Source organism: Dendrobates tinctorius, unplaced genomic scaffold, assembly GCF_039654945.1.
Source record: "Dendrobates tinctorius isolate UK_male_01 unplaced genomic scaffold, ASM3965494v1 ptg000158l, whole genome shotgun sequence".
Taxonomy (NCBI): domain Eukaryota; kingdom Metazoa; phylum Chordata; class Amphibia; order Anura; family Dendrobatidae; genus Dendrobates; species Dendrobates tinctorius.
Window position 1 is genome coordinate 7,998,798 of NW_027361825.1, and position 17,015 is coordinate 8,015,812.

The 17,015-nt window shown below is 46.3% G+C and overlaps 1 protein-coding gene across 5 annotated transcripts in view; it reads right to left on the reverse strand.

Annotated features, from left to right (window-relative positions):
* The window catches only part of LOC141051811 (uncharacterized), a 646,796-nt gene that overhangs the window by 186,231 nt on the left and 443,550 nt on the right, over positions 1-17,015 (reverse strand). For all 5 annotated transcript variants that reach the window (XM_073548842.1, XM_073548843.1, XM_073548841.1 and 2 more), the window contains exons 36-37: positions 619-711; positions 359-448 (exon numbers count right to left, since the gene is read on the reverse strand). In XM_073548842.1, the coding sequence (XP_073404943.1) occupies positions 359-448; positions 619-711 (183 nt within the window). The remainder of the gene's footprint in view (positions 1-358; positions 449-618; positions 712-17,015) is intronic.

A 17,015-nucleotide genomic window follows, 5' to 3' on the forward strand; every position in this document is an offset into this window, starting at 1 on the left:
AGCGCCTAACTACTTCAATATTGGCCATCGCAATTGTTATCGGCCTGGATAAACCAAAACGTTTCTTTGTGATGCTGCAACATGTTAGCATTCGGGGCCCCACTTTAAACTTTTGTCCAGGGCCCCACATTGTCTAAAACTTGCCTTGGTGGTGAATCATGTTATATCTCCTGCATATAGAGATGTTGTCAGCATTGATGATCAAGCGGATTTAATGTAAATACCATAATACTTTCTATTAGCAGTGAAAATAATTTCCTGTGAAAATTTGGCAAAGGCGGTGACTTCAAATTTCAAAAGATTTTCACATCTCTAGTGATCACATGTGCTCCATAATATTGAGGTAAATCTTACTTACGTGGACATTCACACGGTATAAGAGGACATAGATTACTGTAGTACATTTCTGGGCTGCAGTGTTGAGGAAGGCACCAGCACTGACCATCTCCTATGTTTAGAAGACATGAATATTATTATTATCATTGTTCTGTATAAACGATCAACATAATGTTCCAACGCAGCAAAGTAAAGAGGCGAATAGGAAAAGCAGGATGGTAGTTTTGGCTGCGATGGGTTGTTTTTTGGTAAGTTTAGTAAGTTCAATATTCAATAGCATACCTTCAGTGGTAGTTGGCATGGTTGTAGTTGTTGGACGTTGTGTGGTAGAAGGCGGCAGGGTTGTAGTTGTTGGATGTTGTGTAGTAGTAATATCTGACACCAGAAAAAAAAGTTTATTCCAATGAAAAAAGAAAATGTGGTGGTGGTCATCGGTGGTGCACAATGGCCACATAGCAAACATGATGTCACATGCTAAACATAGAGTAAGACATGTAACTTTGTGTCACTCAAGTCTGGTATTCCATCTATGTCTAATCCCCACACAGATCCTGCTGCACCTCCCTGTGGACTACACCCTTCCCATGACCCTTGGGCCAGTGCACTAGCCAGGGTATAGTAAGGTGACAGCTAGAGACCAGGTACATGACAGCAGAGAAGCAAGATGAAAACACTAACACAGATAGAAAGATAGGTTGAGCAAACGATGGGGCCCAAGCTAACTAAAAAGGACAGGATAGAAAAGCTGCTGTCTGCCATCCGTAAAAAACCCTACCAAAAAATGTCCCAACCGTCTGATAGGAAAAACAGGCCCTGAAGTCGCTTGGACTTCAAAATGACTATATCAGCACTCAGGTAAATTCTGAAGACAAAGCAAAGAGACAAACTGATCAGAGACAAAAATGGAACTCAGCACACCCCCGACCGGGGATGGCTAAACTCCAAAAAACAAAGCAAACAAAACTAATAAGTTCAATAGCAGAGCAAAAACTTATCTTTGGGAAGCAGGAATCAGACTGGTCTCCAAGAATCCAGCAGAGAAATCACCAGCGACTCAGAAGGGCGTCGGCTGCCTTATATCCAGTCAGAAGTTCCTGTTACCCAGTCATCATCTACCAGCTCAGGTGTTTGGTAATCAGCTTCACTACCTTCCCTCACCAGTAGAGGGTGTTCATCAGACATCGACGGTGAAGGGGAAAATGAACTCACAACACAGAAGTGTGTAAGGAGATTCAGACTCTCCCCAATCCTATATTCACCTGTCATACACCAGCCCATTTCAGCCTGTTATATTGAGGTGTAATCTACACTGGGCCTGAGATATTAGTTCAGTGTCCTCAAGTCAGTAGGGAGATTCAAATTCTCCCCAATCCTATATACACCTTGTACCTTATTTTACAGTACCATATAGCTGGTGGTATTTTGGGTACATTTTCCCAAAAATGAGGAAGTGTGCTGGAAGAGGCTGTGGAAGTGGGCGGGGGTTGCCAGCTTGTAATGATGGTGTTGGTGGTGTATCTGCTGGTAGTGGCAAAAGCACAATAAAACCTAATGCAGGAGGTGTTGAGCCTGCGTCATCGACTGGCTCCACAAGGCCTCAAAGGCTCCCTTTTCTGGGAGTAGGTAAACCGCTTTTAAAGCCGGAGCTTCAGGAACAAGTTTTGGCTTACATTGCTGACTCAGCCTCCAGCTCTATCGCCTCCTCTTCTGAAGTTTTAAAAAATAAAAGCAATGAGTCGTCATTGGAGGCTCATGGTCATGAACCACACCTTTCCTTGTGTCCTTCACCCCTACCAAAATTGAAGGATGCGGCAGGCCACACTACAGATTACAGTACTCCATGGAGCTGTTTTCACATACCATGCCTGGGTTATCAAGTCAAATCGTGAATTCCCCAGGCCAAGATGAATCTGACATGGAGTGCACTGATGCACAGCCACTGCTAGATTTATCTGCTGGTACATTCACTCAGAGCACTACATTGTCCTCGCAGTGTACTGAGCCAGAATCTGACCCTGATGAAACTCAGGAGCCCCCTACCGCATACTATACCACAATACACGGTGACACAGAGGAAGGTGCACATGACATTGAAGAGGAGGTGATGGATGACCCAGTTGTTGACCCAGATTGGCATCCATTGGGGGAAGAGGGTGCCACTGCCAATAGCTCAGAAGAGGAGGAGGCGCATCCGCAGCAGGCATCGACATCGCAACAGCTGTTATTTGGCAGGCCCGGAGCAGTCCAAAAACGGGTTACAAAAACCAAAAGAGTTGCAGGACAGCTTGGCCAGACAGTCAAATTAGCACAGCGTGCAAGGCCTCAAAATGTCTTCCCTAGTAGGAAGAGTGCAGTGTGGCACTTTTTTGAACAAAATCCTAATGATCAGGCAAAGGTTATCTGTACGAAGTGCGCAAAGACCTTTAGCCGAGGGAAAAATCTGAGAAATTTAAATACCAGTTGCATGCTTAGACATTTAACCACCATGCACTTGCAAGCGTGGACGGACTACCAAACCTCACGTACCACATGTGCAACTGCTCCCAATGAAGGTAGTAGGCAACACTACATTGTTTCCCCCACTGTAAGCCCACCGGTTAGCACACCACCAGCAGCAAATGTTGAGGTGTCGTCGCAAGGCCAAAGCAGTCAGGGAATCACAATGTTATTGCTACGAAAGACTGAATCTAGGCCATCAGAAAGAACACAAACTCCATCACCATCATCAACCCTCTCTCAGTCCACCATGTCCACTGCTAGTTCCACCATATGCAGCTCTCAAGTCCAGCTCACCCTACCAGAGACTATGAGTAGGACAAAAAAGTACTCATCCTCTCATCCGCGTACACTGGGTTTGAACGCCCACATTGCCAAACTAATCTCGATAGAGATGATGCCCTACCGGTTGGTTAAAAGCGCAGCTTTCTGCGAATTCATGGCCTACGCAGTACCACGCTATGACCTACCCAGTCGGCACTTCTTTTCTCGCAAAGCCATCCCAGCCCTCCACCTTCATGTGAAAGACCGCATTATCCATGCACTCAAGCAATCAGTGAGTGGAAAGGTGCACCTCACCACAGATACATGGTCCAGTAGGCATGGCCAGGGCCGTTACGTGTCCATCACTGTGCACTGGGTTAATGTGGATGCGGGGGCCACAGGGGACAGCGGTGGTGGGACAGTGCAGCCTAGCCCACGTTATAGGAAACAGTTGGCTGTAGGCGTTCGACCCTCCTCCTCCTCCAGAAGCGAAAGCTCGTACACAGAGCGCAGTCGCACGAGCACTCCATCCGCAGCTGCCAGTGTTGCACACGAGGTGTCCCACTATCGAACAGCTAGTGGAAAGCGTCAGCAGGCTGTGTTGAAGATGATGTGCTTGGGCGACAGACACACCACGGAGGTACTGGCCGACTACTTTCAGCGACAAGCAGAGTCATGGCTGGGCTGTCTACATCTTGAGGCAGGCAAGGTAGTTAGTGATATCGGCCGGAATTTTGTGGCAGCCATAGCCCTTTCAAAACTCAGACACATACCTTGCTTGGCTCACACCTTGAACCTGGTGGTGCAGTGCTTCCTCAATAATTATCCAGAGTTAACAGGCCTGCTCCATAAGGTCCGAAGACTGTGCTCGCACATCCACTGGTCGCCCGTACACACCAGTCGTATGCAGAAGCTGCAGCAATTGCTCCACCTTCCCAAGCACCGCCTAATTATCGACGTTGCAACAAGGTGGAACTCCACCCTGCACATAGTTGAGAGGCTGTGCGAACAGAGGCAGGCTGTAATGCATTTGTGGGAGGATACACGGGCAGGCACTTTGAGGGCAGACATGGAGTTGTCAGGTGTGCAGTGGTCGAAGCTGAAAGACCTCTGTAAAGTCCTTCAGTGTTTTGAGGAATGCACACGGCTGGTAAGCGCAGATGACGCCATCATAAGCATGAGCATCCCACTTATGCGTCTGCTCATGCAAACTTTGACGCACATTAAGGACCAGGCGTCTGCAGCCGAGGATGATGAGGAAGCCTTGATGACAGTCAGCCATTGTCTGCTCGGGACCTCTCCTGGACGAGGTGGAGGAAGAGGAGGAAGAGGAGGAGGAGGATGATGATGGGGATAATTATTTAGGGGAGGAGGATGCTTCTCATGGGGCAAGTGAAAATGTTGGCGTGGCAAGGTCTGGTACAGGGTTTGTGCGTGACTGGAGGGATGTGGATTCGCCAGAAAGTGCTCCTCCACCCAGCACTCGCAGTGCATCATTGACACCGGGAACATTGGCCCACATGTCAGATTATGCCTTGCAGATCCTAAAAAGGGACCCCGCATTGCCAAAAGGATGAACGATGACGACTACTGGTTGGCCAGCATCCTGGATCCACGCTATAAAGGCAAATTCCAAAACATCATGCCACAGGAGAACCTTGACCTAATACTGGCTAACAAACAAGCAACTCTGGTAAACCGGTTGGTTGAGGCATTCCCAGCACACAGCAGTGGTGATGGTTCTCACCCGAGCCGTAGGGGCCGGGGGCAACTTGGAAGAGGTGTTCGTGTTGCACACATCAGAAGTGGCGTTGGAGACAGGGGTTTCATGACCATGTTGTGGACTGATTTTTCATGTCCCGCTCACACGACTGGTAATACTGCATCGATTGAAAGTGACAGGAGACAGCAGTTGACAACTATGGTTACAAACTACTTCTCGTCCCATATCGATGTTCTCCCTCACAGGTCATTCCCCTTTGACTATTGGGCCGCTAAACTGGACACCTGGCCTGAATTGGCACAATATGCCTTACAGGAGCTCGCTTGCCCAGCTGCTAGTGTGCTATCGGAAAGAGTCTTCAGTGTTGCTGGATCAATCCTGACAGAAAAAAGGACCCGTCTGTCGACCCAAAATGTTGATGATCTAACCTTCATTAAAATGAACCATTCATGGGTTTCCAAGGATTTTGTCCCACCTTCCCCTGATGACACATAGGTTGCCAAAAAAATGGCTTGCTTTGGTCCTCCTCTTCCTCGGACTTGCCCAATTTCGCTTTTGCAGGAGCTGAATGTCCAACATCAACATATGCCATTTTGTAAACCTCCCTAACTGGGCTGCCTTCCCCCCCCCCCATGGCTGGGGTCACCACCTAGCGCACGCAACCGTGCGATTGCCGCTGCCCTGGACAGGTGGGTGGCCCGACTCTTGGGTGCCTGCACTGGCACAGGGTCCCTCATAGTGCAATCAAGTGTCTCTGATGGTGGGGGTGCACAGCCGCCGTCAGACACACCGGCGTACTATGAGGGGCCCAGTGCCAGTACCGACACCCACGAGTGGGCCCCCCTTGCTTGGGCAGGGCTCCAGCATTTGCAATGTTTACCTCTCCATGCTCCTCCGCTGTGTAGTCTGGCCTGTCAAATCCTTCACTGGGACTGCCACTACAAATTTGGTGAACTGATAGATGATGGTTAAGACGTAGCTATGCCCTGTCCTGCTGGCCGGGCTCTAGCTTCAGATGATCAATGGCTTCCATTTCTTATGGACGTCGACTCACAATGAGATGCAGTGGTGGTTTATCATCAGCTTTCACTGTTTTCCTACTCACAGACGTGTGACATTCCTGCGCACATTTTTAAATGTGTAAATGTACCCTCTCATGCCAATCCAATAGAATCGCCTACGGCCTGTGGCTTCTGTCTTTTGCACTCCAAAGTTACGTGACAGATCATGATAGGCAGTGAGCACCAGGTCTACATTTCTCCCTGTGATCAAAATTTGATGGAGATGAATAACGGTGATGGGATCAACGGTACTGCGATACAGCAACCGTTTCTTCACAAAGAACTGTTTTCGCTGTCTCCACACACAAAGTAATTGAAGGTCAGCTTCGCCTCTTATAATTCTCCCGGGAGTTTTTCCCGTGATTAGTAATTCCTACATTTCTGCAATCACTAGACTTTATGTCTGTACTTTTATGCATCTCATCTCCTATTGCGGATAGTCTGGACTGTTTTACTGAGACAGAAATATATATGAAGATTTAAAAATACCACCAAAAGTGTATACTGGTGTACGCTTCAAATACATTTCCTTTTTTCTACTTTTTAGATTGTTGTCTAATCCATACTGAGAACAAGGAGATTTTAAATGTTTAAACTATTCTATATATACCTGCTATCCAGTGATACTGTACCCTTTCTCAACTTTCTGCAATCTTGTCGAATCCATACTGTGCCTGAGACCATCTGAGTCTGCCTCCTGATTACAGATGAGTGGTGTTTGAGTGGAACTGTTAGCCAAGTTCAAATTCTAGCTGTTTTGGGCGGTGTTAGATCCGTTCATCAAACTACAACACTTTGATTAAAATTCGGATGTTTGAGTTTCCGTTCGAGAAAATTTCGTTAAACAAAAGCGTCACTTTATTTTCACATTAATAATGGTTTTCAAAGATAATAGACAGTTTCACGGCATAGTAAGGGTGTCTGGTAGCCAGCGATGTAGTACACCTGTGAAGGAGCTACACCGTGTGTGCTTCTAATAATTTTTTAGCGCATATTATCATGAAAATCCTTTTGGGCCTACTAACTGTATCTGCTACTCAGCAGAGGAGCCCACCCGTGAACCGAGCTATGCCGCCTGTTTATTAAAGAACCAGTTTTTGACTGCATTTACACCACTTAATACTTTGGGCCTAGTGACTGTGTATGCTACTCAGCAGAGTTGGCCACCCGTGAACCAAGCTATGCTGCCTGTTTAGGTAAGAACTGTGTGCTACTCAGCAGAAGAGCCCAGCTGTTAAGCAAGCTACAGCACCTGTGGCTTGGACACTTAATTTTTTCCTTTTTTCTGGAATTCCGGTTGACCTGCGCTTACTGGGAAATCCTCGTTCGCGGGGAAGAATTGGAATCCCAGATCCCCATCACTAACGGTGCTCAGCGGGTTATCTGCACCTGTAAGCGACACACGCTGGTCCTTTCAGTGTAGCGCGCATGCAGCCACGGACATGTAAGGGCATGACAGACCTGTTATTGGCCGATCTCGCGTGCCAGAGCCTCGCGTGTCCCTCTAGTAAGCTGGACGCGGACCGCGGGGGCATGACGGAGTCTCGTTCGTTAACGGAATTCAGCTTGCAATGTGTGCATCTTTTCTGTGGCTGGATGCTTGAGGTTGCCTGTGTTGAGTCCAATTAAGCCACAGGCTCCACTCCCAGTGGTGCCCTTCTGGACATTCCTTTAAGGTTCAGCTTTGCAACCATACTGGCCCCAGAAACCAAACACTTTGCCTTCATGGACGCTGTTTGGAGGGTCGTGACTCGTGGGAATAACGCCGCCCGATCGGTTTACCTGCTAGAGAGATCCTTCGTTGCTCACAAGCATGACATCACACTCCCTAGGAGGAAGGTAATGCCACTGTGGCGAACGTACTCCTTGGGGCGCCACAAGTGCACAGATGCCCAGCCAATGCTAGATGATTCTGCTGGAACACTGACCCAGACCACTACATTCCCCTTGCACTCTACACAGCCAGAATCTGACCCTGATGAAACTCAGGTTCCCCTTCCCACATACTATATCACGTTACACGGTGACAAAGAGGAAGGTGCAGATGAAAGTGCAGGTTCCTTCAGCTGTGGGGGGGGCATACTCATGGGCGATGGCACTGGCACAGGGCCCCTCATAGTACGCAAAAGTGTCTCTGCCGGTGGGAGGGCCCACCCGCTGTCAGACACACGCTGTCAGACACACCGCCGTACTATGAGGGGCCCTGTGCCAGTGACGTCACCAATGAGTGGGCCCCCCCTGCTTGGCAAGGATCGCAGCACTTACAAAGTTGAAATAATTACCTCTCCTTGCTCCTCCGCCGTGACGTCTTCCGCGTTTCCTGACAGTGACATTTTGGTCAAAGAGCGCGATGACATCACGTCTGTACGCCCTCTGCCTAAACAGTCCAAGTGCAGAGAGAGGGAAGATGGGGACGACGAGGAGTCCAGACTAGTACAGGGATTCCCTAGCGAGGAGACTTATTTAATTGTTTTAAAGGTTGGGAGCAATTTTTGGGGAGCACTATACTCTGGAGAATGATATCTGGGGCCCACCATACACTGGAGCATTCCAAAGGTGGACATCAGTCACTGGAGCTGCATTTACAGGGCCCATTATACACTGGAGCATTAGAAATTATTTGGGCCTATAAGACAGTGGAGCTTCACCATGGGGACCAACATATACTGTAGCATTATGTGGAGCTCATCATATTGCGTATCGAACATTATATGGGACCAATTATTCTGAACGGAGAAATATATGGGCCTCATTACTCTGTATGGCGCACTATGCGGTGGCCATAATACTGTAAGGAGTAATATGCTGTCTGTTTTTGGAGCTATTGGAGAATTTAAAATGGATATCAGTCATGTGATGTAAGCAGTGAAGTATTTGTCATTGTACTATACCGCTATTTCTCTGCCGTATCAGAGGATCATGAATTGTGGCATGTGTTAAAGGAGTCCATTGACACTCTTTGGCCCTGGGCCCATGAAAATCTGGAGCCAGCACTACCCCCCCACAACTTTAGCCAAATAACCCCCAGTTTTCAATGCCTAACTATTATTATAAAGTAAATTAAGATTGACAAGCTTAAGGAATAAGAATTGATGTTTTTGGCATTAAAATGGGCACTCTAGGCGTGTTTCCTGTCCTCCACTCTCTGCCGACTTTTCTTCCCCATTGACTTACATTGGGTTTCGTGTTTCAGTCGGCCTTCGACTCGACCCGAAAAAAGGCAAAGTCGCTCAACTCTAGTCATATCCACTGGAGTATTGTATAAAACATCAACATCGTAATATGGCCAAAGTTTTGGCTTTTTCACTAACCCCATGTGGAAGACCAGGCCCCAAAACATGACAATCTTTACTGTGTCTACAGGGGTCCAGTTAGAAAATGATGAAAGGCGGTATTGTGTCAAAAAATTGCTGGGTATACAAATTAGTTTGGGCCACCATGTGGTTTACGAAATCCACAGAGAAAAAGACTTTGAAAAATTCTATTCCTGTAAGGATGGTTATGTGAAGTTTGATTCCTGATTGCGGCACAAAATCAGGATTCAGTGGCTCATAATCTTAGAGGGGTGAGGTCCTTACAAGATCAGTAATGGTCGGCACTGATTCAGTTTCTGTCCTGGGGTATCTGCGTGGTGGTTCAGTATCACTTGAGGAAGAGCAGGAGGATTAAAAAATAAAGGAAGGTGGGATCCTCTCCCTCACTATCAGTGTTGGAGGCAAGGAAGGCGTATACCTCCTCCCCTAAATACAGTGAATGGGACAAGCGGCAGATTTTTTCACGCATGCCATGTCTGTGTGTACCAAATTGTTTGGGTGTGTGTGAGTGCTTGGTGTAAACTTGTTTTTTATTTAGAAGAGGGAAAAAAAGAAAATAATCTAGAAAGAAAAAGATAAAAAGAATATAAAAATTTGGTAAAATAAAAAACAAACTTACTGAACGGAAGTCAGTAAAAAAATAATTACTGAGAGACCACAACTGACACTAAACCTGACTCAATTGAGTTAAAAATGCTGTAGTAGTCGCCGATTACCATCCCTAATCTACATTTTTTTAATTCTTTTTTTCACACCAAAAAACTCCCCCAACAATCGAAGACCGATCACTGATGTGTGTCATTGATCAGCGCTCGATGGCTGTAGGACGCACGCACGGATGTGATTCTTTTTTTCAGCACTGACACTATCTCTAACTAAATTCAACAAAAAAAAACAATATTAGACGGTGATTACCAAGCTATATTTTTACTGTCCATAATCTATTCCTATCAACTTATCCACATTCTTTTTTTTTTACTCTGTACTGTATGACACTAACCCTTACAGAATTCAGGAAAAATTACTGTAGTAGACGCTGATTATTATAGTATAACTAACTGAAGAGCCCGGCGTTGCCTGGGCATAGTAACCAACTGTGGTTAGTTATTACAAATTATAATGATTATATTGCACATAAAAACCGTGCATCTAAGGCTGGTTTCACATTAGCGCTTTTTAAGCGCACGCACGGCCGGGGGTAGCTCCGCCCCCGAGCCGACTCTCTGCCCGGCGTGCCCGCCCCTTGCTTGTAGCGCCGCCTCCTAGCGCACGGCGGCGCCTGCGATCGGCGCACCCTATCTTTAGCATAGGGTGCGCAGATCGTGCGCAGGCCGTGCGCTAGTTGCGCTTTGACCTGCGCTGCGTACTTTTGACGGTGCGCCGTGCGCACCAAAATCAAACTTTTCGGATTTTGGCGCGCACGGCGCACCGTCAAAGGTGCGCAGCGCAGGTCAAAGCGCAACTAGCGCACAGCCTGCGCACGATCTGCGCACCCTATGCTAAAGATAGGGTGCGCCGATCGCAGGCGCCGCTGTGCGCTAGGAGGCGGCGCTACAAGCAAGGGGCGGGCACGCCGGGCAGAGAGCCGGCTCAGGGGCGGAGCTACCCCCGGCCGTGCGTGCGCTTAAAAAGCGCTAATGTGAAACCAGCCTAATGCTATCCTGTGTGATACAGTCTGCTGAGCAGTGTATCTAATACTATCCTGTGTGATACAGTGTGCTGAGCCGTGTATTTAATCCTATCCTGTGTTATACAGTCTGCTGAGCAGTGTATCTAATACTATTCTGTGTGATACTGACTGCTGAGCCGTGTATCTAATCCTATCCTGTGTGATACCATCTGCTGAGCCGTGTATCTATTCCTATCCTGTGTGATACTGACTGCTGAGCTGTGTATCTAATCCTATCCTGTGTGATACTGACTGCTGAGCAGTGTATCTAATCCTATCCTGTGTGATACTGACTGCTGAGCTGTGTATCTAATCCTATTCTGTGTGATACTGTCTGCTGAGCTGTGTATCTAAAACTATCCTGTGTGATACTGACTGCTGAGCCGTGTATCTAAAACTATTCTGTGTGATACTGTGTGCTGAGCCGTGTATCTAATCCTACCCTGTATGATACTGTCTGCTGAGCCGTGTATCTAATCCTATCCTGTGTGATACTGACTGCTGAGCCGTGTATCTAAAACTATTCTGTGTGATACTGTGTGCTGAGCCGTGTATCTAATCCTATCCTGTGTGATACTGTCTGCTGAGCCGTGTATCTAATCCTATCATGTGTGATACTGTCTGCTAAGCCGTGTAGCTAATCCTATCCTGTGTGATACTGACTGCTGAGCTGTGTATCTAATCCTCTCCTGTGTGATACTGACTGCTGAGCTGTATATCTATTCCTTTCCTGTGTGATACTGACTGCTGAGCCGTGTATCTAATCCTATCTTGTGTGATACTGACTGCTGAGCTGTGTATCTAATCCTATCCTGTGTGATACTGCCTGATGAGCCATGTATCTAATCCTCTCCTGTGTGATACTGACTGCTGAACTGTGTATCTAATCCTATCCTGTGTCATACTGCCTGCTGAGCCATGTGTCTAATCCTATCCTGTGTGATACTGACTGCTGAGCTGTGTATCTAATCCTGTCCTGTGTGATACTGCCTGCTGAGCCATGTGTCTAATCCTATCCTGTGTGATACAGTCTGCTGAGCCGTGTATCTAATCCTATCCTGTGTGATACTGGGCTGTGTATCTAATCCTATACTGTGTGATACGGTCTGCTGAGCTATGTATCTAATCCTATCCTGTGTGATACTGACTGCTGAGCCATGTGTCTAATCCTATCCTGTGTGATACTGACTGCTGAGCTGTATAACTAATCCTATCCTGTGTCATACTGTCTGCTGAGCTGTGTATCTAATCCTCTCCTGTGTGATGCTGACTGCTGAGCTGTGTATCTAATCCTATCCTGTGTGTTACTGACTGCTGAGCTGTGTATCTAATCCTATCCTGTGTGATACAGTCTGCTGAGCAGTGTATCTAATACTATCCTGTGTGATACAGTCTGCTGAGCCGTGTATTTAATCCTATCCTGTGTTATACAGTCTGCTGAGCAGTGTATCTAATACTATTCTGTGTGATACTGACTGCTGAGCCGTGTATCTAATCCTATCCTGTGTGATACCGTATGCTGAGCCGTGTATCTATTCCTATCCTGTGTGATACTGACTGCTGAGCTGTGTATCTAATCCTATCCTGTGTGATACTGACTGCTGAGCAATGTATCTAATCCTATCCTGTGTGATACTGACTGCTGAGCAGTGTATCTAATCCTATCCTGTGTGATACTGACTGCTGAGCTGTGTATCTAATCCTATTCTGTGTGATACTGTCTGCTGAGCTGTGTATCTAATCCTATCCTGTGTGATACTGGGCTCCCCCTGCAGTCTGTGTCAGAGGGTGGTCTGTGTTGGCACGGTACTAAATTGTGTTATTTCCAGCTTTACAGAAGGACGATAACACCATAGAAATGATAAGAATAATAGGCCTCAGTTACCACAACTGTCTACAAAGAAAACTGTTGCTGATAGCAACCAATCACAGCTCATTTTTCATCTTGTAAACAGCTCTGGGACAGCGTGGCGAGTTTTGAGTGGTGACTTTTATGTGGCGAGGTTGGTGTATGTGTGGTGAAATTTGTGCTGAGGGTGGTATATGTGATGAAGCACGTGGTAGTTTGTGGCGCATTTTGTGCGCGTGTTCATATCCCTGTGTGTGATGAGTATCCCATGTCAGGGCCCCACCTTAGCAACTGTACGGTATATACTCTTTGGCGCCATCGCTCTCATTCTTTAAGTCCCCCTTGTGTTCACATCTGGCAGCTGTCAATTTGCCTCCAACACTTTTCCTTTCACTTTTTCCCCATTATGTAGATAGGGGCAAAATTGTTTGTTGAATTGGAATGCGCGGGGTTAAAATTTTGCCTCACAACATAGCCTATGACGCTCTCAGGTTCCAGACGTGTGACTGTGCAAAATTTTGTGGCTGTAGCTACGACGGTGCGGATGCCAATACACACATACACTTTTCCCCCATTATGTACCTAGGGGCAAAATTGTTTGGTGAATTGGAACGAGCGGTGTTAAAATTTCGCCTCACAACATAGCCTATGACGCTCTTGGGGTCCAGACGTGTGACTGTGCAAAATTTTGTGGCTGTAGCTGCGACGGGGCGGATGCCAATCCCGGAACTACATACATACATACACACATACATACACACATACATACACACATACATACATACAAACACACCCACATTGAGCTTTATATATTAGATTTTATTGTTCTTAGTCTAGTCCTATCAACTAAACAAAATTATTTCTTTTGATTCTTTTTTCACGCAAAAACACAAAACAACCAGAGGCTGATCGCTGATGTGCATCAGTGACCAGCACTCGACAGCTGTAGGATGCCTGCACGGATGTGGTGCAAAAAGGGATGAAAAAACAGGGAAAATAAAGAACTTGCCAAAAGTGAGCACGGACGCTAATCAGTGATCTACATCTGATCAGCGGCTCGTCAGCTGTAGGATGCACACACGAAGTGGTGTAAAGAGGGGGGAGAATAAAAAATAGACAGGGACAAAAAAAGTTTTTGAAAACAGCGAGCACGAGTGTGGATCAGTGATTTGTGTTACTGATCAGTGCTCTGTAGGTGCAGGACATACAAGAAAGAAAAAAACTGTCAAGAATCGAGCGATCAGTGCTCAGAGGCAGAAGGGGGGGAGATAGGAAAAAGGGGAGAAAAGGGGAGAAAAGGGGGGCTACGGGTGTATTAGGAATGATCAGGACCAGATGAGGGAAAGATAAAAAATGTCTTCTTTCGTCTTCAGCTGCAGCACCAGTGATGGCACAGGCTTGAAAAAATCTGTGGCACCACAAGGTCCAGAATGGCGCACAGAATGGCACAATGACTGCCTCATACACGTGTGTAGCTATAATGGGGAAGTGCAGGGTGCTCGCTGTTCGATCAAATCGTGTCTGTACACACTGATTGGTGCGATTGGATGATGATGGCAAATTCACCAATCAGAGCTGGTCCTAGTGACGCCGTGGTTGCTAGGCTCCAGCCTATGATCGGTGCTCTTAAGAGGCGTCGCCACTACCCAGACGATGACTCCAGGTGCCCTGTTGTGTTAATCAGCAGACACCGTAATGTGATCACCACGAATGTGGTTGCAGTGCCACATGAAAGATATGACGTATCCATAAGTACAAGGTCGGTAAGCACCTACCGACCTGGACGTATGGTTACATCAATGGTCATATAAGGATAAAAAGCTATGGAGGCAGATTCTCAGGGAGATCCAAGTCCAGCCCATAGATCTTAACAACTTATTTACATATAAGAAAAATGTAAATTCTCTGGAACAAGACATTGGATCACAGATATCAAGGTATGACTTTCTATGACCTGCATGCCGATATAGACGGAGCAGGAGGGTTGATCCCACTGACAGATTCCCTTTAATTTGTTGCCTTACGGCACCTCCATTTGGCACATATTTTCCTTCAAAGCAATGATACTATGGTAACTCTTAATAACTCTGGCACACAGTGGAACATTTTATAATTAACCACCGACATCCTCCCTTTAAACTGCCCAATATATAATAAAAAACTCACAAAAGCAAGAGCAGAGTTTTCTTTTAGTTATCATTCCCCACAAAAAGTATGCAAATTGTCTCTTCAGAGAGGAAGAGGACTAGAACTCTGGGGCCACCTATTGGAAGTAGCAATCGTAAAAGTCAATGTCAACCCTTTAACGAGCCTTGTCACATGACTTAGGATAAAAGCCAAATCAGAATCTCAATTTGCAGACACTGTGATTCGGAGACGCCTCTCACACAGCCAAACCAGGTCTCACACTTTGCGCTGACAAGGGGCAGTACTCCGAAATACAGTGTCTGCAAACTGAGATTCAGGTTTTGGCTTTTATACTATGTCACGTGACAAGGCTTGTTAACCCCTTTACTCCCAAGGGTGGTTTGCATGTTAACGCCCGGGACAATCTTTTGGCTGAGTTCACACGTGGCGTTTTTTCGCGTTTCCGCGGCGGTTTTAACCGCGCGTTTTTGCCGCGAAAACGCGAAAAATAAGCATCCCATGCATTCCTATGGGATTCCGCAATGCTGTGCTAAAGCTGCGGTTTTTACCGCGGCGGAATCGCTTCGCGGTAAAAAACGCAGCATGCTCATTATTTTGCGGAATCGCGGCGATCCCGCACCCATAGGAATGCATTGTTCCGCTTACTTCCCGCATGTGGCTGTGCACACCATGCGGAAAGTAAGCAGAACAATTGCGGATGGTACCCACGGTCCGGAGGAGAGGAGACTGTCCTCCGGGCTTTGGGTACCACATCCCTGTAAAAAATAGAATTATAAAATAAAAAATATTGTTATTCTCACCTTCCGGCGTCCCGCGCAGTCTTCCCGCTTCTCTTCACGCTCTCGTTCCCAGTAATCCTTTGCGAAAATGCCCGCGATGGCGTCCGATCTCGCGGGATCGCGATGTCTCGCGGTCATTCACGCGACGTCATCGCGAATTACCGCGAGACGTCGCGATCCCGCGATAACAGACGTCATCGCGGGCATTTTCGCAAAGGATTACTTGGAACGGATGCGCGGGACGTCGGAGGGTAAGAATAACAGTATTTTTTATTTTTTTTTTACATTCTATCTTTTACTATTGATGCCGCATAGGCAGCCTCAGTAGTAAAAAGTTGGTCACACTTGTCAAACACTATGTTTGACGAGTGTGACCAACCTGTCAATCAGTTCTCCAAGCGATGCTACAGATCGCTTGGAAAACGCTAGCATTTTGCAAGCTAAATACGCTTGCAAAATGCTAGTTTTTCCGCGGGAAAATAGCGGGAATTTAAAATGCGATTTTCCCGCGGACTGGAATTCCGGAATTCTCGCGGTAATTTCCGCGAGAGTTCCGGTACGTGTGCACTTAGCCTTACAATTCTGACCACTGTCCCTTTATGAGGTCATAACTCTGAAACGCTTCCATGGATCCCGGTGATTCTGACATTGTTTTCTCGTGACATATTGTACTTCATGTTAGTGGTAAAATTTCATTCAAATAACTTGCGTTTATTTGTGAAAAAAAATGGAAATTTGGCAAAAATTTTGAATATTTTGCAATTTTCCAACTTTGAATTTTTATGCTCTTAAATCACAGAGATACGGCACTCAAAAAACTCAATAAGTAACATTTCCCACATCTTTACTTTACATCAGCACAATTTGGGAACCAAAATTTTATTTTGTTAGGAAGTTATAAGGGTTAAAAGTTGACCAGCGATTTCTCATTTTTACAACACCATTTTATTTTTAGGGACCACATCACATTTGAAGTCACTTTGAGGGGTCTAGATGATAGAAAATACCCAAAAGTGACACCATTCTAAAAACTGCACCCCTCAAGGTGCTCAAAACCACATTCAAGAAGTTTATTAACCCTTCAGGTGATTCACAGGAATTTTTTGAATGTTTCAGACAAATGAACATTTAACTTTTTTCACAAAAAAAATTACTTCAGGTTCAATTTTTTTATTTTACCAAGGGTAACAGGAGAAATTGGACTGCAAAATTTATTGTGCAATTTGTCCTGAGTACGCCGATACCTGATATGTGGGGGAGAACCACTTTTTGGGCGCATGGCAGAGCTCGGAAGGGAAGGAGCGCCATTTGACTTCTTCACTGCAAAACTGGCTTGAATTAAGAACGGATGCCATGTCAAGTTTGGAGAGGTCCTG